Below are 22085 nucleotides of genomic sequence, written 5' to 3' on the forward strand. Positions count from 1 at the left end.
CGCCACTCGCCTGCGGCGCCTTCCGAGTCGAGCCTTCTCCCGCGGCCGTGCGAGGCGACCGCGTGGGTGAGTCAAGCCCGCAGCTGCCTCCCGCGGCCGCCACGCTCTCTCCCCGAGAGCTGCGCTGGGAATCCTGTCGGGGACTCTGAGCTGCCCACCGGTCTCTCAGACTGCCTGCGAGTGGGCGGGTCGGGGTTGGAAGCTGAGGGCTTTGAGTGCTTGCACAGGGCAAGCAGGTGAAATCATGGAACTGGATGCTCGACTCCGTAACTCCTTTCCTCAGTAATCCTTTGTGGTTTTATAAAAGGTAGAGGAAAACTGTTTCTGTAAGTTCCTGGCAGCTTCATTGTCATCCAGAAATTAATTTTGATGCAAACTACAGTTAGCTCCGATGTATGTAGCGCTTATTCCCTTTTCAAATTATTACTATTTGCAGTGCCCAGTGTGGTTCCCAGGGGGGTTTCTAGTATAGTGAGCAAGTGCTCTATAATGGAGCCACCACACTTCCCACCCCCACTCCCCCAATATCATTGCCTTAATTTTTTTCAGTACTAGAAATTGAACCTAAGACCTTATGCATGCTAGGCAAGTGCTATAACACTAAACTGTGTCCCCAGCCCTTGTTTTACTTGTTAGTGGAGACGGGGTCTCATTAAATTGCTAAGGCTACTACTCTTTATAGCCCAGGCAAGCCTTAAACTTTCAATCCTCTTTCCTCGGGTGAGGGTGGGGTGGGAAAGGTGTTACAGGTGTGAGCCACTGCCACTCTTGCAGAGTTTTTTTTTTTTTTTTTTTTTTTTTTTTCCTATAAGTTGTAATTATCTCACAAGGAAATCAATGGTTTTCTATTTCATGGGCAGTTCACAAATACTAAATTTGAATGTGAAACTTTTTGGTTTATTTTCATGTTAGTAAGATAAGTTTCCTCTGGTTTAGTAGAGCAAAATTAGCAGATATCAGAACTGAAAAAGAAAGAGAAGGCTGCCTCTGCTCTTGTTTGTAAAAGGCGAAAGCTTTATATGATCTGAAGAGAAACCGGAGTATTCTGCTCTTGTTTGTAACTTGGGGTCTCTCCACCAGGAAGACCCAGAAAAAGATCCTGTTATAGGAGTTCACAAAAACAAAACAAAACAAAACAAAACAACAAAACCAGCATGTCTTGTTCCACACCATTTAAGATGAGATTAGTTCATTTGGACCTTAAAGGAGCACCACCAAAGGTTTCGTATTTCTCTGAGGTAAGGACTCCCTTCACGTCTAGGTAAGCACCTTTTACTCTGTGGCAGTGGGCACTGGTGACACAACCTCTAGGACCCTGGATCAGGCAGGGTGGTGACAGAGCATAGATTTTCCATTTTCTCCCAGTTCCCCTCAAAGCCAGACAGAACAACTAGGATAGTACAAAGAACAGAAGAAACCACGACGCCTTTGTTGTGGCAGAATTGTACCCACCAAAAAGATAGTAAATTCAAGTCTTAACACTTAGTGCCTGTACATATGACCTTACCTGAAAATAGTCCATGAAGAACTGACCAATTAAGACAAGGTCATACTAATAAAAATACTTGACTTTCTTCTCTGTGTCTCAGACTGTGATTAAGAACCCTGGGACAGGGAGATTTGCCCTGGCTATCTGGTGAAGCTGAGATGATGGGACCATATATGAGGTTCAGAAAAGGCAAGACAGTGAAAGGTCAATGCAGTGAGCAGCCCTGAAGGAGGAGGAAGGGGCCACAGGCAGTCACTAGAAACCAAAATTCAAGGAAATGAAAATTTCTTGTACAACCTTTGGTTAAAAACAAAAAAAAAAAAAAAAAAAAAAAATGAGCCCTGTCGGCTCCTTGACTTTAGCCTGAGCAACTGTTATGCGCCTAGATTCCAGAACTGTAAGAGAATAAATTTATGTTTTAAGCCATGAAGTTTATAATAATTTGTTATGACAGCAATACATTAAACAAACTATTTTTTAATCTCAAAAAAAAAAAAAGATGAGGTAATACTAGATTTCTGTGAGCCTGAATAAGAAAGGTGGAGTAAGGGGCTGGAGAGATGGCTCAGTGTTAGGAGCACTGGCTGTTCTTCCAAATGATCCAGGCTCAATTCCCAGCACCCACATGGCAGCTCACAACTGTCTGTAACTCAAGTTCCAGTAGATCTGACTTCCTTATACAGCTTCAGGTCAAATACCAACACAGAAAAATTTAGATTCTTATTTGGAGATTTATGGCTGTTTTAAATATAGATAGAGACTTCCTTGTTAGTGCCCACATTGTGTGTGTGTGGGGGGAGAGGTCTCAGACTTGAAAAAAATCCCAATTATTCTGTATAGTAGGCATGACCAGGTTCTAAAACTCCCAAAGATAGGGAAGGACGTGGCCAGAGAAGGAGAGGACAGGCTTTGAGACTTTGAACCCTATTTCTGCATACACACACACACCCCACCTGCTTTTCCTTTTAAGAGACTGAACTCTTCTCCAGAGCTGTTCCTGCCCCCTGCTTCTATGGCACACAGGTTCTTGTGAATTAGACCCCTCTGGCCTGGCTTCAGATTGACTCTCCCAGCTGGTACAAGTCCTCCCTCAGCTGAACCACCAGAATTCATTGTTCTTTGGTAACAGCTATTTAATGGCACATTACATTCCTGTGCAAAATAGATTGTTAACCAAGAATTTATTCTGCAAACGTCAAATACACATTCCATATTTAAAGTCTATAGAAGAGAAATATGAATGAATATCAGCTCCCATCCCTCTCCAAAACCTAGAAAGGAAAAGGGTGCACACTTCATCTAAGTCCTTTGTTGTTCAGATTGACACTGTTTTCAATACCCTGTTTTCCCTCCAGGTTTTTCCCCTGTTCCATGCACTGGGTGCAAATGGCCTCCTCATTGAGTATGAAGACATGTTTCCCTATGAGGGTCACCTGAGGCTGCTGAGGGCCAAGCATGCATACAGGTATCAAAGCTAGCAGAGGATGCCAAGTGGGGGATGAGGGCCTCCAAGAAGAAAGGCCTGTGCAGAACTATGGGTGGGATAATTGGAATCTAACATTGTACATTTATTTTCTGTCTTTCTAAGTGTATGTCATATATAAGTTGATTACAAAATTTAAACATGTAGTGTGGTATGATGGTTCACACCTGTGATCCCAGAATTTGGGAGGCTGAGACAGAATGACTGTTGAAAGTTAAAGGCCAGCTTGGGCTGCAGAGTGAAATCCTGTCTCAGAAACAAAGCTTGCAGGGCAGTAGTGATATAGATTTTAGTCCCGGCACTTGGAAGACAGAGGCAGGCAGATCTCTGGGTTCGAGGCCAGCCTGGTATACAGAATGAGTTCCAGGACAGCCAGGGCTACATAAAGGAGCTCTGTACAAACAAACAAAAAACCTAAAAAAACTTCATAAACATAAAACATTGCAGTTGGAGAGATGGCTCATGTGTTAAGAGCACTGAATGCTAATCCAGGAGACATAAGTTTGATCCCCAGCTCCCACATGGCAGCTCACAACTACCTGTAACTCCTCTTCTGTCCTCGTCACACATTTAAAAAGTGGTATACAAGCTGGGCCTGGCAGCAGCATGTGCATTTAACCCCAGCACTTGGAGGCAGAGGCTGGTGGAGTCCTGTGAGTTTGTGGCTAGCCTGGTCTACAAATCGAGTTCCAGGATAGCCAGGGCTATTACACAGAGAAACAAAAAACAAACAAAAAACATACAGATGAATATGGTATACAGATGAATTCAGGCAAAACACTCATACAAAAAAGTTTTTTGTTTTTATTCAAGTATAACATGTAGAGGCTGGAGAGGTGTCTTTGTGTTTAGGAGGCAGACTTACTGCTTTTGGTGGCCAGTACTCACGCAGTGACTCTACAGCCACTTGTAACTCCAGGGGATCTGATGCTCCCTTCTAGGAAGCTCCCCAGATTCTCAAATACACACAGTGCACATGCACACACTTAGCACACACAGGCAGGAGATATTTTAACATCTACTCTGACCTTACAGGGAAGAGGATGAAGTCATGGGGCAGTTGGCACTGGGCTGCAGTTACAGTCACGATTGGATATTTTTCCTTATGTGTGTGTATGCCTGTCGTGTGTGTGTGTGTGTGTGTGTGTGTGTGTGTGTGTGTGTGTGTGTGTGTCTGTCTGTCTGTCTGTCTGTCTGTCTGTCTGTGTGTGTGTGTGTGTGTGTGTGTGACTCTGTCTGTGTGTATGTGTGTGTGTGTGTGTGTGTGTGTGTCTGTCTGTCGTGTGTGTGTGTGTGTGTGTGTGTGTGAGACTCTGTGTGTGTGTGTGTCTGTCTGTCTGTCGTGTGTGTGTGTGTGTGTGTGTGTGTGTGTCTCTGTCTGTGTGTGTGTGTGTGTGTGTGTCTGTCTGTCTGTCTGTCTGTCTGTCGTGTGTGTGTGTGTGTGTGTGTGACTCTGTGTGTGTGCGTGTGTGTGTGTGTGTGTCTGTCTGTCTGTGTGTGTGTGTGTGTGTGTGTGTGTGTGTCTGTGTGTGTGTGTGTGTGTGTGTGTGTGTGAGTGTGTGTGTGTGTGTGTGTGTCTGTGTGTATGTGTGTGTGTGTGTGTGTGTGTGTGTGTCTGTGTGTGTGTGTGTGTCTCTGTGTGTGTGTGTGTCTGTCTGTCTGTCGTGTGTGTGTGTGTGTGTGTGTGTGTGTGTGTGTGTGCTCTGTCTGTGTGTGTGTGTGTGTGTGTGTCTGTCTGTCTGTCTGTCTGTCTGTCGTGTGTGTGTGTGTGTGTGTGTGACTCTGTGTGTGTGTGTCTGTCTGTGTGTCGTGTGTGTGTGTGTGTGTGTGTGTGTCTGTCTGTCTGTCTGTCGTGTGTGTGTGTGTGTGTGTGTCTGTCTGTCTGTCTGTCTGTCTGTCGTGTGTGTGTGTGTGTGTGTGTGTGTGTGTGTGTGTGTGTGTGTGGTGTGTGTGCGCGCGTTTGCATTCACATGTGTATGGATGAATGTGTGCAAGTACATGAGGAGGCCTGAAGTTGGCATCCCAGTTCTCTAGAGCATCTGTACCTGTGTGGATTTGCCTGCTCTCTGTGCTCTGCTGCTTTCCAAACAGTGAAGAGGGGGACGGGGGAGGCTGAAGGGACCCTTTCTTAGGTTCAGGGCTATACAGTAGCAGCTGAGTGATAGGTAAATTTTGCTCTTGGGCCCGTCTGCCAACCCCTGTTGTGTAGGATGACTCAGTAGCCAGTTCATGTAAGATGCAAAGAGGCAAGAAAGGACTGGGCTGGACTGACGCAAACCTCTGTGTACTCTTTTCTGTCACGCCAGCCACTCTGAGGTTACTGAGATCCTGCGCCTGGCCAGACTCAGTGAGCTGGAGGTTGTTCCCTTGGTGCAGACATTCGGACACATGGAGGTGAGTTGGAGGAATGGAAATTACTGGTATAGGTGTGGGGTTCACAGACTGGGCTTGGGCTCCAGTGTGAGGCAACAGGGCATAGGCAGCAGCAACTCAGTGCTGCCCGGGCCTGATCTCAGAAGCACCAACCTGTAAGCAGCCAGAGAGCACAACTCTCAGTCAGAGCAGCTTTGCCAGAAGGAAGGAAGCCTGTGTCTTTTTACCAGTATTCAGAATTATTTCTCATATGTAAGACAAATGAGAAGCAAACCTGGTGTTGATTTAATGGCTTGTAGGAAGCAACTTCATTCACTCCTCTAAAAAAAGGACTGGAGGGACTGGAGCTGTGAGAGCACTGGCTGCTCTTCCAGAGAACCCAAGTTTGATTCCCAGCAACTACAAGGCAGCTCAAAACCGCCTGTAACTCCAGTCCCATGGGATCTAATGCCCTCTTTGTTGTCTCGTGGACATTAGACACATATGGTGCAGACTCCTAACCCTAACAAACAAAACACCCATACAAGTAAAAAGGCGGTAGAGATGCCCAGTGGAAAATAAGGTCTAAACACCACGGAGAGAGGGAAGGAGGAGGAGGGTTTAGAGCCCAGCTCAGGCAGAGTGAGAAGCCACTGCCCTGTGGGCTCTGAAGCTTGTGTTAGCAGCAGGCATCTGGAAGAGACAGGAGTAAACTTTGCAGGCCACCCAGCTGGCCCTCAGACACCCTGTAATGCTAAGCAACATAAGCTTGGAACTCTGGCTGAGGAGGACGTGGAGGGGACTGGGATCCATACGCGTCAGCCTCCCTCTGTCCTTGTCTCCACAGTTTGTGCTAAAGCATGCATAAGCTTGGAACTCTGGCTGAGGAGGACGTGGAGGGGACTGGGATCCATACGCGTCAGCCTCCCTCTGTCCTTGTCTCCACAGTTTGTGCTAAAGCATGCATAAGCTTGGAACTCTGGCTGAGGAGGACGTGGAGGGGACTGGGATCCATACGCGTCAGCCTCCCTCTGTCCTTGTCTCCACAGTTTGTGCTAAAGCATGCATAAGCTTGGAACTCTGGCTGAGGAGGACGTGGAGGGGACTGGGATCCACACGCGTCAGCCTCCCTCTGCCCTTGTCTCCACAGTTTGTGCTAAAGCATGCAGCTTTTGTACATCTCCGTGAAGTGGCTCTCTTCCCCAACACCCTGAACCCTCACGAAGCTGAGTCTCTGGCATTGGTAAAAGACATGATTGACCAGATTCTGGAGCTACACAGGGGTGTCCGGTGGCTCCACATTGGCTGTGATGAGGTGAGTGCCTTTCATCTCAAGGTCTGCACCTGTTTTCTTCAAAGCCATCCTGCCCTGTGTCATGGCTTCTTTCTTTTCTTTTCTTTCTTTTTTTTTTTTTAATATATTTGTTTGCTTATTTTATGTGTATGAACATTTTTCCTGCATGTATGTCTGTGTGCCATGTCTGTGTGTGCCTGATGCCCATGGCAGGGCCAGAAGAGGAACTGGAATTACAGATGGTTGTGAGTCACCTTATGGGTGCTGGAAATCAAAGCTGGATCCTCTGGAAGAGCTTCCAGTGCTCTAAGCAATCTCTCCAGCCCCCTCTTTGTTTTCTTTTGTTTTGGTTGGTTTAATAATTTAAAATTTTTTTTGAGATACAAGTTTCATTACGTCACCCAGGCTGGTTTGAACTTTTGACCTTTCTGTCTCAACTTACTAAACCCTAGAATTATAGGCATGTGCCACCATGTTAGGCCCTATGGATTCTTTTAAATAGGGAAATAGTCCAATACTAAATAATGGCAGGGATTGCCAAGGAGAGGGTCCTGTTTAGGGAACCATTCTAGATGACAACTCTGGAAAGGAGTGTCACCTGGCATAGAGCAGTCCTGCAGAGCCCAAATAAGGTACCCTGTATACCAGATGTCACTACCATCCAGAAGGACAGGCTTCTTTACCACCTCTTCCTACAGGGACAGAGCCAGTCCCAGCCATGAGCAAACTTGTGCCCTTCCAGACTGTTTGAGGTGTTGAGAGGAAGAAAGTGTGGTTCTGTTTGGATCTTGAAGCACTATTTGGGAAAAGTATTCCCCTGGGGTATCTTCCTACCTAGTGTACCCAGTGGCTAGCCTTTATCCCTCTGCTTCTCTGACTTGATTCCAGATGTGTGGGCAGGACTGGAGAGGGTCTGAGACAGAGGCCACTGCCTGGGTTTGTAGGCATTCAACCCTGAGATTTCCATTTTTAAAAGGAAATCATAGCTGGACACGGTGGCTGACACCTGTAATCCTAGCACTTGGAGGCTAGGGCAAGAGACTTGCCACAGATTTGTGACCAGCCTGGGCTACACAGTGAGTCGTAGGTCAGCTTGGGCTGTGGTATCTCAAAATGAGGAAATCTAAAAGTAAGTTGTGATGATACACACTTATAACATAGCAACCTTTATAGCATAAGGAATCTAGGCTACATGAAATCCTGTCTCCCAAAAGAAGAAGGGGGCTCAGTGGCTTCTCTTCCATAGGACCTATGTTCAGTTTGCGGCATCTCACAACTGTATGTAACTCAGTTCCAGGGGATCTGACGCCCTCACACAGATATACATGCAGGAAAAACACCAATGAACACAAAATAAAACAAAACAAAATAAAAAGAAGAGGAAAAGGAGTAATAATGCAATCTATAATCTGTGTGTGAAGCCCTGTCTCAGAAAAAAACGTGTGTGTGTGTATGTGTTTGTGTGTGTGTGTGTGTGTGTGTGTGTGTGTGTGTGTGTGTGTGTGTGTGTGCATTTCACAATGGAATTACACCACACGTTGCCTTCTGTGTCTGGCTTTTTCATTCCCATTTTGAGTGTAGGACAAGGCCCATCAGCATTGTCACCTGTCAGGAATAACCATGGCACAATGGGACTCATCCACATCCACTCTCCAGTGAGTTAATGGGGTTGTCCTGCTGCTTAGTGACCTGTGCAGCGCTGCTTAGAACCCAAAGGTGAATCCAGTCTAAGAAAGGCAGTCTTCCTGTGGAGACTGGTGAAGCTGATCTCCTTTCTTAGTCTCTTTTGTACTTGCAGCAACCCCAAGATTCAGGACAAGTGTGAACACTGTGGATGTAAGGATGGCAACAAATGCAATCCTATCCTGTTTCTTCCTCCTAGGTCTACTACTTGGGTGAGGGAGAGACCTCAAAACAGTGGCTACAGCAGAAACAGAACAGCCACGCAAAATTGTGTCTGTCTCACATGCAGGCGGTAGCCAGCCATGTGGTGTCACAGCACCCCGGCACAACACCCTTGGTGTGGGACGACATGCTACGGGACATCCCCCAGGAACAGCTACAAGGTTGGCAGGGCTTGTATTGATGGGGGCTTATATGTGGCTGCCCAAGGCCTCAAGTTCCAGAGACCTTGGCAGTAAGTTCTTACTGTGTGCTCCAGTGAAAATACTGGGTTTAGTCCTTCCCTTCAAGTCACTGTACAGCCTTGCAGGAGTGTGTACCAGAAAATGGTGTGGCCACTGGCTGGCCCAGAAGGCCCAGGGGAGTGTCCAGTACTTCTGATAGCTTTAGCCCCATGTGTACTCTGTGGCCAGCTTGTAGTTGCCAGGGCCAAAAGTTCACACTGTCCCAAAGCTTGGAGATGAAAGCTGAAGAATACCTTCCCCAGCCTGGGAGATAGCACTTAAACACATCACCCGGCTCCACTGAACCCTGAGGGTTAGTGCAAAGATCCAGGGCCAGCTGTACCTACACTCTGTGAGGCTAGTGTATGTTTTACATTAATGAATTAGAATCAACTCCTGTTAGAGATGTGTTCAGGGTGTTCTTCAGCTTGGAGAAGAGCTTAGGAGTCCCTCCTCACAAAAAGCCTACCACAGCTGTAAGCTGTACTTGAAACCCACTAGACCTGAGAATATGGTTTATGTTCCTACTTTAACATTAAAAGAATGTGCCAGAGTTGAGCACAGTGGCACATGACTATAATCTCAGTACTTAGGAGGCTGAGGCAGGAGGATTGGAGTTCAAGGCCAACACGAACAGCAAAGTGAGACCCCGGTTTAAAACAAATATGTCTAAGGAGCAGGGTGTGACCTGAGTGGTCCCTTCCCACACTCATGGCCTTGCTCTGTTGACAGCATCTGGGGTGCCTCAACTGGTGGAGCCTGTGCTCTGGGACTATGGAGCTGACCTGGATGTCCACAGCAAAAGTCAGTACGGGTTGCTCACGCCACATTCCTCATGGTGCATGTGCTTGCATGTTTGCTTCCCAGTCCTCCGTGACTCTGTAACCTCAACTATTCAGCTTGGGAATACAGGCACCTCATTAGCCTGGCTGACCAGCATGGAACAGAAAGGCCATGCAAAGCGTCCTGTCCTGGCATGGGATCCCCTACTGGCTCCAGGTCATCCCAGGTTCTTTCCAGCTCTTCCCGAAGTGTTTATTCCCTATGGCCTTATGGGAATGGTTGGCGTCTCTCTCTGCTAGGATGGTTGTGGCTCTTGGCTGCTCTGGTTAGGCCTCTGTGAGATCTGCTCATCTGCTTGTTCTCTTGCCTAGTCTTCCTCATGGGAAAGTACCAGGAGTGTGGCTTCCAGAGGCTGTGGGCTGCCAGTGCCTTCAAGGGGGCCACAGGGGCTAGTCAGGCGCTACCCCCTGTTGAGCATCACATTAGAAACCATGAGCAGTGGCTACAAGTGGCAGGCCGTGGGCCAGTGGATAGTCTGCAAGGAATCATCTTGACCGGCTGGCAGAGGTGAGCGCTCAGAGGCTGGGTGTGGGGAGTGGGGACAGTTCCCATCATCCATGATGGCACCCTGTCTAGTGTTGGCCTGGCCCCTTCCCAAATCACGCTCTTCATGCCTTCATGGCTACCTCAGTAACTCTCCTGAAGACACACTGGAGTGCTCAGAACCGCCACAAGCATGCAGCTGTCCAGTCTCTGGTCTACATGTTCCATGAGTGAAACCATATATCTTATGTGTAGCAGGGCATGAAGATTAGTCCTGGTTCTTTTAGGATGTCACACCCTTTGAAAAATAGAATGAGCCCAGTCTTTGGCTCTGGCCATGACCTAGCGTCAGGTTCCAACCTTTGAGCTGGACCAGTTGAAGCTGGCAGCTCCACTAGGAAGAGCTGGAAAGGTGTCCCTCTGGGGCCTTCACGGGGTTCCAAAACGTGACTACAGAGCAGGGTTATCAGCCAAGTGAGGTCTGATGTGGTTATAGCAGTTGCTCATGGCTCAGTACATATCCACTGGTTGGCTTCAGAGATGATTCTGGATGGTTGAAGACTTACCATTCCAGTAGTGTGTTGAGGTGTGGGTTAAGCTAAGACTCACAGAGTGAAGCCCTTTCTATGCCTTGCACAGTGGCTAATGACTCACAGAGGAACAGGAAAACTGATGGGGTGATGTAATCACTGGCTCCTGGCTCTTCTGTCAGCGTTTATCTGCCACACTCGAGGAACATCTCTCTAGCTTCTTACAGCTCAAGATACTGAGACCAGGCCATGAGGATGCACTCTGCCCAGCATTAGAGGGATCAGATGCCCACTCTAACCTGTTGATCTCCTGGGGCCCTGGGGAAAAGCATGAAGTGGATAGGTAGGATGCAGACACAGCAAACACAGCAAAGGCCTCCAGGAGGGAGGCAGACACAGCAAAGGCCTCCAGGAGGGAGGCAGACCAGTACTAGCAAAGGGATAAACAAGGCTCTGCAGATGCTCCGTCTCAAGGGTACACTAGAGTGGACCCAGGTGCTCAGAGCCCATTTCCCTACACAGGCTCCTCCCTGGGGCATCATAATAAACCTAATGCAGTCAGGCGTTGGTGGTGCACGCTTTTAATCCCAGCACTTGGAGGCAGAGGCAGGCGGATCTCTGTGAGTTCGAGGCCAGCCTGGTCTCCAGAGCGAGTGCCAGGATAGGCTCCAAAGCTACACAGAGAAACCATGTCTCGATAAATAAATAAACAAATAAACCTAATGCAAAACCACGTGACATGGAACCCAGTGTTAAGAACCCTGAGCCAGCTAATGGATACATCAGGCTGCCCATAGTGGTCCTCAGCCTAGGAACCCCTCAAAAGAGAAGAAAGAGTACCCCAGATCAGGGTGTGGTCATCATGCTGAGATGAATGAGGGCTGTGGAACTGAATACTCTTCTTCTGGACATAGGTACGACCATTTCTCTGTGTTGTGTGAGCTGCTCCCTGTGGGAATCCCATCCCTGGCTGCCTGTCTACAGTCACTTGTACACGGTATGTCTCAGCCAATGGTTTAAGGCCTCCTACCACTCCTTAACTAGATGGGAAGAAAGAAAGCCAAGTACTGGTTTCCCTTGATCATTGCCCTGCTCTGACTGGACTGTAGTCCTTTACAGGGGAAGAAGACTCATGTTTCTAGTCTGTCCAATTGCTTGTCTGCCAATGATCCAGGATTGTTCAGACCCAGATCCTTAGCCTGAGCCTCAGGTAGATTGGGAAGTTAGAATGGACATGCCCCACAGATTCAGAGAACCTACATAAGAAATTCATGCCACAGATGCAGAAGGTTGTCTTTGCTGCCTAAATGTCCCAAGGGTTGTGAGGCAGACTCTGCAGAACTGGGTGATCCCAGTGCTCCTACACCCAGATGACCTAAGGGACATGGGCACTGCTCAGAGCAAGTGCAGGCAGTGGGACCTTGGTGAAATAAACCATGCCCATTTAAACTATGACTGTGTAGGAATTTACAATGTTCAAAGGACACCTACATAGAAAGAACCCACCCCCCCCCACCCCCCCGCCGCCCAGAAAAACATTTTAACAGCCGTGGGGTAGAGGAAAGATGTAGAGGTGGTCTTGTTTTAGCTTTTTACTGACAGTTATTGATTGTAAACTGTCTAGAATGTGCAGAAAGACAAGGAAATAAGCAGACAGCCCTCACCAGTACTGAAGAGACATTGGTGTTAATGGTGTTGGCTTTAGCTCTTCCTGTTTTTGAGAAGTGATTGTACTGGGACCTAGGCCTCCCAACACAGAACTAAGAACCGTCTGTCAGTGGCTTCCTGTGACAGCCTTTTATGCTGACTTGGAGGTGTGCCTGTGCTGGTTTGACACCCCAGCAGTTTGTTTCAGGTGCTGCAGAGTACTCCACTCATGACTGAGCCTGGACACTTGCATACAGACTTGTAGTGAGGCCAAGGGCTCATCCATACAGTGCAGCTACCTACAAGTCCACTCCCTGATGTTTAACAAATGTCTTTCACGTGCTCAGTGAAAAGCAGCCAGCTAGCCTGGCTGGGGCTCCCCCTGAGATGCTGTGCCTTTTGCCCATAGCACCCAAAGCTCAGGAGGCCTCTCTGACCACTTCTGCCTGTGGATGGTTTCAGGCGGCTTTGGTGACGACGTTAAGCTGAGAGTGCAGCACTTCCTTGGGGTTTCAAGCCTGGAAACCATGGATCCTGTGAGGTAATCCCATCCTACCTAACATTCCCCACCCCTCCTCCTCTGGGGACCACAGTTCTCAGTGTGACTCTTTGGCAGTGAGGGAGCTGGCTCCTTCCCTGGCAGTGACATCCATGCCCTCGTCACACAAATTAGTCTCCACCTGCACAGCTCTGTGGATATACTTCTGGAAAGGAACAGGTAAGCAACCCCATCTCTTTCCTGGCATTGTTCTTTACAAAGGTTTTCTAGAAAGACTTCTAAAAATTTCTACCAGACTCTTAAGTTTCCCCCACAGCTACTACTGGCCCACTAACACTGTCTGGATTTGCTCCAGGTTTGTCACTGGCTGGTTCAGCCCCTACCATCGCAGGAGGAAGTATATTCACCCAGTTATGATCCAGCACATACAGCCCGAGGCACTCAGGTAGCCACCATCATCACATCCTCTCAGGTGTTCAGCCTCTGGAACAAACACGCTGTCCCCTTTATGAACACACACTGTAGCAATGGTTATGATTATCAGTGCTGTGCGTGGCAAGACAAGTTCTCCAGGTACTGCAGCTGTAGATCTTGGATGAATTGATAGGCCACTGCTCAGTAACACTGACCCTAATGTTAGCAAGAAGCTAAATGATTCCTGGCCTGCAACAGATAATCAGCCACATGTCCACGCTGACCCACGGCTCATCTTTGGAATCAGTCCACCTCAGGTCCGTGCTGGCTCTTTAACTCCCCAGTGAGGCCTAGCCGAGTGCTGAGCACCCTTGTGGATGGAGCCCCAGGCAGCCTGCACTGTCCTCTCCTGGTTCAGGATTCTAAGCTAGGCTAGTAAGAATATACTTGCACTGAGTACATTGCTGCCAACAGCATGACCGTTCATGGCTGTGAGGAAAACTTCCAGGCAGTGGTCTTGATTGTTAAAATGTGACCAGACATTCATTTATTTTCATCCCGATGGTAAACTGAGGCATGTAACAGTACTGGCTCTAGGGGCTGAGGACATGAGTTTAGCTATGTAAACTCGGGCCTTAGCAGGAATTCTCATCAAGTCAAACTGGTGGCTGTTGTTGCCCTCAGCCTTCTGAACAGGTGGAGCAACCTCGTGCAGCAGTTGGAGGCAGCACTTCAGCTGACTTTCTACCCGGACACCGTAGAGGAGTGGCTGGAGGAGAATGTGCTCCCGAGTATGCAGCGACTGCAGGGTCTACTGCAGGACCTGGGCGAGGCAGCCGCCCCACGGCCACCACCCGCCAGCCCAGGCTGGGACACAGGTCAGAACCCCTGAGGGGGGGGCTGGAGCCCTGGATATCTGCCTGGGTAGCACCCAGATTCCTGCCTCAGGGCCCAGCCATGCGGCCAGACTGCTCCCAAACTGCATAGAGTTACCTTGGGCAAAGCAGAAAACAGAAAAAGGCACATGGAGACTCATTTGCAATCTGCATGTAGAGCTTTATTAATTATGAAATAAAAAGACCAGTAGAAGCAGAAATCCTAACAGGAACTTGAATCAGCTTTTTACCATACCCCTTGCTTATGAAAAGGGCTTCATTTCTTCACCAATAATGAGTCCCAGCACTGGGATATACAGGAAAGGTATTTGACAGCACCCAAGAGAGAGACTCCTCTCCCTTGTCTAAAGTACCTTAAGTCTGTAGGCAACAAGCTAAAAGCCAACAGCTGTATTCCACTTTTCATTTATGGAAAAAAAAAATGTCTAACTTGGCCATTTAAAAAGCTCACTTTAGCAAGTTCAAGGGATCATGTTCCCCAAGTCAGAACTGGTAGCAGTCACTTCAGAGAAGACCTGTTTAGGTTCTGGCTAACTACTCCTGCTCAGCCCAGGCAAAGTGGCCTCAAGGCTGCCTTGACTTCTTTGTCTATATAACTCCTCAATTTCCCAGTTCTACCTGGCCAGGCATAGGTACTCAGCTTTGGGGGGTTATGTGCAAACCAGAGGTCCACAGCTTTCAGGCCTGGAAGCCAAGCTGGAAACTTCATGAGCACTACTTTTGAGGGACTTGAGTCTGCCCAGAAGAGAACTAGAAGAGCAGGAAATAGCCATCAGTGGCAGGTACCAACTTCTGTTAGAAGAGGCAGTGGCCTGCACTGGCCTTGAACTTTCTTCATTCCTCACTTAAAACTGGGATTTACAGGGGTGTGCCTCACATGTCTACCTTCTTTTCAAGGCTTGAGAGGCTAAGACTCAATTTCTGTAAAGGAGCTCCCAGGTTTTAAAGGCTGCAGGATGCCAGAAGAGGTGGCCTTTCCTCCACTAGCAGCTTCTCCCCAGGCTGGGTTGGGAGAGCTTCCTAACAGCTGTGCTACAACACTGCTGGGACCTTAGACAAGTGGTCTAGGCAGGAACAGGGCAGTCGGCAGCACTTTTCTCTGAGAGTTCTGCAGCCAGGCAGCATCCAGGCATCCAGCATTCTGAGCTGCCTTCAGGGAAGCCCCTGACCACCAAGGATGTCCATTTTGAGGAGGGGTGGGGAGAAGAGATATCAGGATTTATAGCAATAAGTCGACACCACTATGCACAGAGAGAGGGTTCTCCTTACAGGCATGTAGGTGTTTCACTCTCACTACAATAGCCTGGGTGGCAAGGCCTCTTGAAGGCAGGCACTGGGCCTATGCTGAAGAAAAGACTGGCGTCTTAAACCTCAGATGCCCTTGGGTGAGCTCATCCAAACCAGACTGTGCTGCCTAAGCCAGAACTGCCATCTGACTCTGGAGAAGGCACTGAGTTCTGAGACCCTGCCCTCCTCTGGATGTAGCTCCCCCCACCTGCATCATGACAGATGCAGCCTTTCTGGGTTGTGGAGCACATCAGCCCATGGTTCTGCAAAGCGTAGAAGCATAAACAAGCAAAAGGCAGGTGGTCCACACAAGAATTGCCCAAGGAGTCATAGGCAGGTGTCCAAGATCTGCCTGCATGCTCACAGTTGGCAAGTCAGTTGGAGACATGTCAGAAGGGGGTGACATTTACCAGCAGCCACTCTACACTGTCAGCTCTGATCACCAGGGCCATCGGCTTCACTGTCGCTGCTTTGTGACCGTTCTGAGGGGCTCTCCAGGCGATGCAGTTCCAAGAAGCTAGTGATGAGTTTGGCAATGGCTTCCACATCACTAGGCGAGCATCAAGAAAGCAGGTCACCATGGCAAAGGGTACAGGTTCCATAACACACCACAGAAGACCTACACTGTCTCATCCCCCACCACCTACAACAACCACTGGTGTCCCAAACAGGCCCAGTACCTCTGGCCTCAGTCATACTCTTAACAGACATCAACTTTGTTGTGCTGCCCCCCTCCCCACAGATATCCATGGCAAAGCTGCCCCTAAGTACATACATCCCTCCTCCAGCCCCATGTTCCTGTCTACAAAATTCAACTCCTCCCCTGCTGCCCTGAGAAACACTAAGGGATAGCCCAGTCTTGCTCTACACCACCCTTACCTGCGTCGGCCCATGACTGCACTCTGAGTAAGGGGATGGGAGAAGCCTGTTGCAAACCGGAGCACCACAGTGTAGCCCTTCCCAAAGTAACGGACCTTTTCCTCCTCCACATTCACATCCTGGATGTCTTTCAGCAGGACCACCACTGGGGACAGAAGGGTTTGCAGATGAGCGGCCATCCCTATGCTCTTACCCTATGCTGTAGAACTCTGCTTAACAGTAGGAGTGGCATTAGTGACAAAAGCGTTTACTATTCCACATTCTAGACTGTGGATTCAGAATAACATCTGGATAAGGATACATTCAGGAGACTCATCGCTCCTGCAGTTTTAGGCAAAAGCTGGCTGCCCTGAGCAATCCTATTGGGATCACTAAGCCCAAGCTGCCATCTTCATGCTACTCTTTTTGCCTGATTTTACCGAAGGCTGGAAAACCTATCTGGTTCCAGTGGGGCACCCCTGTCATTTCCTTGTATAGGAAAACCATTGCCTAACTAATGCATGGCTGATACTGCTTTCCCAGGAGCCACTGGAAAGCCTATTTCACCCCACTGCCACAGTGACATCAGATTGACCCCGTGGCCTGCTGTCTGTGCTGGGGCTCTCAACAAGCAGCCTGGGAAAGTTGAGCCAGCGCACTAGCTCGCATCCCACAACCCTGCTCTGGTCTTCATTGGCTGTACACGGCCAATGAATGGGCCACATTCGAATGTTACTTTTGGCTGTATACTGTTAGCACTCCATACAAGTTAGAGGCCTGACTCCTTATGTTAAAGCCTACTTAGGATCCTGTGGGATGCACACACAGTTACTTGCATGTTTGTAATGCACAATGGCTGGGCTGAATACACAGGGAAGAGACCTATGAGAGCCTGTTACTTCACAGACTAGCTCACAAGCCCATAAGTTCAGGGGTTGGGGGCTTCCTCTGACCATCTTCTCACTGCTAGGCTAGCAGAGCTGATAGGAAACAGCTACAGGACCTGGGCCTAAGAGAGGCCTAGTGGGCCCTGAAGAACAGATGACTCCTGCTAGTATGCTTGGCACAGTGACCCACTCCAACTACTGTTACCCAACCGCAGGGAGCTGATAAGGCGTTTCCATCCTTACTGATAGGCTTAGTCCTTAAGTATGCAGGATGGGGTATCTGCCTGGATCCCACCCTGCAAGCTGGGATCTGTCTGGGGGACCCTCATTCCCTGAGCAAGCAAACCATCCAAACCTCCCCAAGCCCTCACCAAACTGCAACTCCCCACATCTTACCTTGGTCATGGCCTGCTCTTAGGAGAGTCAGCAGCTTCTTGTAGAGGCTGAATGTTTTTAAGATGACCTTCCCAGTGCTCTTGTTGAAAATAGCTTCCTGCAAACCAATGTATGCTAACCACACACACAACTCCAGGAAGAGAGCAAGCTAGTATTGAGGGATCACCACACCCACACTGGCACAAATACTCAAGATGCCCAGTGGAAACCCACCCCCCAAAGCCCTCAGGGCTCTTCCAGAGCCACCTTCTGTGCCTAAGGGGCATGTGAGAGAAAGCAGACGGAATAGGTGCCCTTTTCTCTTTGCATGAGAACGAGACCAGGCTGGGTATCTAGCTCAGTGATAGAACACTTGCCCAGCAGGTATGAGGCCCTAAGTTCATCCCTCAGTACTGGGCAAATAAAAGAGCAACAAGACAGGTTGGCAATGAGGCCATTAAGCAAAAAGCAGAAGCCCAGGCCAGGAAGCTTCCATAATCCTAAGAGGGCTAAAGCTAAGGATAGGGGACGCCCCCAAAGGCTACCACCTGACTTTTCCCAGGCTCAGTTTCTGCTGATTCCTTTCAACTATTTTAGGCCTGCAGTGAAGTCCTGGCTGGTCAGAGGAAGCCCCCAACCCTTGAACTTCAGGGCCTGGGAGCTGGTCCAACTGAGTTAGCAGAATGGTCTCACAGGTCCCTGCCTGTGTAGCTAGTCCAGCCCAGGGACAATGCAGACTTATTGCCACAACCCTAGAAAAAAAGAACTTCTGGAGTTGAGTGTGGTGCTTCACGCCTATCTGAAGACTGAGGTAGTAGGCTTACTTTTGAGTTTGAGGCAAGCCTGCAGAAGAACAACACAGAACCTTGGTGAAAAAAGTTATGAGCAGCTTCTAGAAGAGTCCAGAAATGTTACAAGCTAAGTCAAAGGCTGAGTCCAGGTAACCCAGTGCCTGTGGACCTGGACAGATGCTTTCCCATGGGAAGGGTGCTACTATACCATCTTACCTCCCAATCCTCCAAGTTCTGTACAGCCACAAACAGGCAGCCTGTGACATAGAAGAGCTTCCAGCCCAGACTATCTGCAAGCAGAGATAGTATATCAGCCCATTAGCTAAAGGAGCCAAAGTGATATGTCCACAGGAGGGTCCTTCCAGCCCAGCCTTTCCTTCCTTCATCTCAGGTTACAGGCTTAGTCAACTGCGTTCCTGTACCTTCCTGGGTCGTTGGTGACATGTGTATCCCAAACTCTGCCTAAGTCCACCTAGGAGACAGGTAGATCTATATACCTTGTCATGGAGGGTAAGACACACGATTTTTCCCTGTAGCAAAGTGGCAGGCAAATAAATACTAAAGAGCTTCTTTCCGAGAGTACTTTATAACAGGAAGAAATTTAAGGTACAGGACATGGACTATAGTCATCTCTCACACAAGGCAAGGCAAAGGCCACCCCAAAGGTTACACACACTAGGAATGCTCTCTGCTTTTTGTTTATTTCCAAGTACAAGGAAGCTGATGGGAAAAACATACTTTACCTCCACTATAATAGGCAGCAGCCAGGCCAGTGGATAATATTCCTGTGGAGAGAGGGATTATCTTGTTAACTGTCAAGGAGAGTTCCCCTTCTTCTTGTGCTGCAGCCCCCCAAAGCAGGCCTGTCTCACAGCAGGATAGCTTGTTCAGGGGCAGCAGGTAGAAGCTACCTAGTGCAGGGTTGGGGACACAGCCAAGAAGTTTGTTTAAAAATAGGGAGGGGGGGACTGGAAAGATAGCTTATTGTTTAAGAATATATACTACTGCAGAGGAACCCAGTTCAGTTCTCAGCACTGTTGTGGGCCATTTTATCACATAGTGTGAACATGTGTCACTGTGACTAGTTTAATAAAGAGCTGAATGGCCAACAGCTATGCAGGAGAGAATAGGCAGTACTTCTGAGCAGCGAAAGGAACTTGGGATGAATTTAGGCACTCAGAGACCTCAACAAGATTTGGACCAAGTCAGACAAACACAATGGAAGAGATGTAGAAAAAAACACATGCCATGGGGGCTGGAGAAGCAAGCAGTTGGAGCACTGGCTGCTCTTCCAAAGGACCCAGGTTCAATTCCCAGCACCCACATGGCAATTCATAGCTGTCTGTAACTCCAGTTCCAGGGGAATCTGACACCTTTATATCAATGCACATAAAATAAACTTAAATAATTATTTATAGAAAAAAAGCCACATGGCAGAACACAGATTAATAGATGCGGGTTAGTTTAAGTTATAGGCGGTAGTTGGGGACAAGCCTAAGCTAAAAGCCAAACTTTCATAATAAATTTCCATTTCGTTATTTGTGGACTGACAGCCCAAAGAAAGTCCAACATTTGGCACCCGCAGGCCACTCACAACCTCGTGTGACTTCAGCGCCAGAGATGTAACACTATTTTGGACTCCACAGCACCTATATGCACCTGCACAGACCCATACATAGATACACTTACATAATTAAAAAATTAAATAAAAAAAAAACAGGTTATGCTATCCATGGCATTCACCAGACTCGTCTGCAATCAAATGAAAAATGCAATGACCCAGATGTCAGTATTGCCTACCTGTGATGAGGAGCAAAGACAAGACTACACAGAGATAATACAACACAGAGCACAGTATGCAGAATGTCATGAGGACCTTCACGAATCATAAAGGACTATAGAGAACCTGCTGCTGAAGTCACAGCCAGTACCTCACCTCAGACTCTGAACAGCCCAGCCAACACAAGTGCAGCTGTTCATGAGATGCAAGACACTTCTGGTAGGCAGTGATGGGGGACAGAGTCCAGGAGGACGGAGACAGGGAGGAAGAGAAATGTGAACCCATGATCACCTGTCACATGGAAGAAAACCTAGTGACCTCAAGAAAGCAGACAGGCTGGGAGTGCATGTCTGTTAAGGGGACCCTGCATGCCCTCTGAAAGGGAAGGCACACCAAAGTGAATGAAGCATGCTTTACCAAGGTCTTGTATTGACAAGAACCTCCAATAGAATACGAAGAAACTGTTCCCATCACTTAAGATTTGACTTGGGAAAAACATAAGTCTTACCGACCAGCAGGGACCAAGACCGGATGCCTGGAGCCCTCGTCAGATGGAGGCGGGTGCTGGTTCGTGTCTCCACTTGCATGTACATCTCTGGAACCTGGGCTTCACCTCACAGCAGACCCGGCTGAGAAAGACACACAGCTGAAGCCTGCAACCACTGCACACAGGCAGCACCTCATCAGTCTAAACAGGAGGCCAGGGGAAGGTCCACAGCGGCCTTTATCCACGAGACTGTCTCAACTCACAATTATACATGGGCACAGGGACAACACAGCCCAGAAAGTGAGGCCTGGTCTTACTTCCAAGCCACAGTCATATCTGGGAACCCTTTCCTTAACCGAATCCTCGTCTTGAAGTTGCTCTGTTAGCCTCCAGCAACTCTCAGGCTTCCGGCACCTTAGCCGAATCGTCCAGAAACTCCTCTTCCCATCAAGAAAGGGAACTGAAAGTGCCCTGTGTCTGAGTTTCTGCCGTCATACTAACTATGGCCCAAATGCATCCGAATTAATGGGACACTGTGGCAAGACCCCTGGAGACAACGCCCAAAGCCCCAGTGTTGAGTGGCTCCTCGGATTCCCAGGTGCAATCAAGCATCGTGCCCTGCATGCTCTGGAATCCCCGTTAGGCACACAACTTGCCTCCCTCTGACCTCAGTTACCAACAAGCTCCACGAGCGGCCCGTTATGCTCGCTCCGCACAGTGCACACGCCCGATCCAGGTCCGCGAACAGTGACCCGCACAGGGCACGAACATGAGAACGGGAAGCACAGCGAGACGGAACTAGAAAAGCTTTGGGACACACTTGCGCGGGCACCAACCGACTCGCACCGAATTAGCGGGAGGGAACTAGGGGACAGCCTCCCGAACTTCCGGACTTCAGTCCCCAGGACTTCCGGGCTAAAGCCAGGTGGGGACTCCCGAGGGGCGGAGCCTGAGTGACGACGCCTTCCGGAGTTGTGCGTCCGTTTCCGCACTCGCGGGGCGGGGCCTGGCGCTGGAGGGCGGGCTCGGTCGATGGGGCCGGAGTCTAAGCTGGGGCCCGCCGAGCGCGGCGTCAGCGGCTTAGGAGCCTTAGCGATGGGTCGCCATCTATTTGTTTAGTTATTTATTCATTTTGTTGTGGTCCGAGGGTGTGAATCAACCCAGGTAGACACAAGAGGTTACCTCAAGGCAAGATTTAACACGGGCAGCACAAAAGGAGCCGGGCGGTGGTGGCGCACGCTTTCATTCCCAGCCGGCAGATCTGAGTTCGAGGCCAGCTTGGGTTACAGAGCGAGTTCCAGGACAGCCTCCAATGCTAGGCAGAGAAGCTCTGTCTCAAAAAATAAGAAAAAAAAAAAAAAAAAGAAGAAGAAGAAGGGGGAAAGGAGAGGGGGCTGATGGATCATTCGGGCCACAGAAAAGACTCTGGGGCTGAACGGCCACCCCAAATGCCAGTTGAAGCAAGTGTTTAAGCACAAAAATCACAAACATTGGTTGCCAAGTTACAGTTACAATTTTCACCAATAAGGATTTAGAGATTAGGGGCTTCCTTGAGTATTCATCA

At 48.8% G+C, this 22085-nt stretch overlaps 2 protein-coding genes across 6 annotated transcripts; one reads left to right on the top strand and one right to left on the bottom strand.

Moving 5' to 3' along the window:
• The first annotated feature begins 89 nt into the window (after positions 1 to 89).
• Hexd (hexosaminidase D) lies at positions 90 to 14256 on the top strand. Of its 2 annotated transcripts, none has more exons than XM_027425315.2 (13): positions 90 to 307; positions 1085 to 1238; positions 2845 to 2954; positions 5279 to 5366; positions 6475 to 6639; positions 8591 to 8684; positions 9477 to 9548; positions 9899 to 10094; positions 11515 to 11597; positions 12710 to 12788; positions 12864 to 12965; positions 13102 to 13191; positions 13845 to 14256. In XM_027425315.2, the coding sequence occupies exons 1-13, from the start codon at positions 255 to 257 to the stop codon at positions 14050 to 14052; spliced, it is 1494 nt and encodes a 497-aa protein (XP_027281116.1). In that variant the 5' UTR covers positions 90 to 254; the 3' UTR covers positions 14053 to 14256. The 2 variants fall into 2 exon arrangements, with proteins under 2 accessions (XP_027281116.1, XP_027281115.1); XM_027425314.2 differs by having other exon boundaries at positions 91 to 307; positions 8501 to 8684.
• Positions 14196 to 21432, bottom strand: LOC100773571 (cytochrome b-245 chaperone 1). 4 transcript variants are annotated; one of them, XM_027425323.2, is made up of 7 exons: positions 21189 to 21432; positions 20543 to 20663; positions 18998 to 19039; positions 18471 to 18544; positions 17485 to 17581; positions 16223 to 16367; positions 14196 to 15893 (listed from the first exon to the last, which is right to left on the bottom strand). In XM_027425323.2, exons 2-7 carry the CDS (start codon positions 20625 to 20627, stop codon positions 15773 to 15775), a joined length of 564 nt encoding a protein of 187 aa, XP_027281124.1. In that variant the 5' UTR covers positions 20628 to 20663; positions 21189 to 21432; the 3' UTR covers positions 14196 to 15772. The 4 variants fall into 4 exon arrangements, with proteins under 4 accessions (XP_027281124.1, XP_027281123.1, XP_027281122.1 ...); XM_027425322.2 differs by having other exon boundaries at positions 21178 to 21432; XM_027425321.2 differs by having other exon boundaries at positions 21198 to 21429.
• Positions 21433 to 22085: the final 653 nt, after the last annotated feature.

This window comes from Cricetulus griseus, chromosome 7 (genome assembly GCF_003668045.3).
Source record: "Cricetulus griseus strain 17A/GY chromosome 7, alternate assembly CriGri-PICRH-1.0, whole genome shotgun sequence".
Lineage (NCBI taxonomy): Eukaryota > Metazoa > Chordata > Mammalia > Rodentia > Cricetidae > Cricetulus > Cricetulus griseus.

Bases quoted from the DNA above. Each gene is read 5' to 3' on its own strand.
- Hexd (XM_027425314.2), top strand. From the start codon at position 255: ATGCTCGACTCCGTAACTCCTTTCCTCAGTAATCCTTTGTGGTTTTAT. The intron at 12,789-12,863 runs GTAATCCCATCC...ACTCTTTGGCAG, and splicing joins GAAACCATGGATCCTGTGAG to TGAGGGAGCTGGCTCCTTCC. The intron at 12,966-13,101 runs GTAAGCAACCCC...GATTTGCTCCAG, and splicing joins ATACTTCTGGAAAGGAACAG to GTTTGTCACTGGCTGGTTCA.
- LOC100773571 (XM_027425323.2), bottom strand. From the start codon at position 20,627: ATGTACATGCAAGTGGAGACACGAACCAGCACCCGCCTCCATCTGACG. The intron at 17,582-18,470 runs GTAAGATGGTAT...ATTGGTTTGCAG, and splicing joins AGAACTTGGAGGATTGGGAG to GAAGCTATTTTCAACAAGAG. The intron at 16,368-17,484 runs GTAAGATGTGGG...TTCTGTCCCCAG, and splicing joins AAGAGCAGGCCATGACCAAG to TGGTGGTCCTGCTGAAAGAC.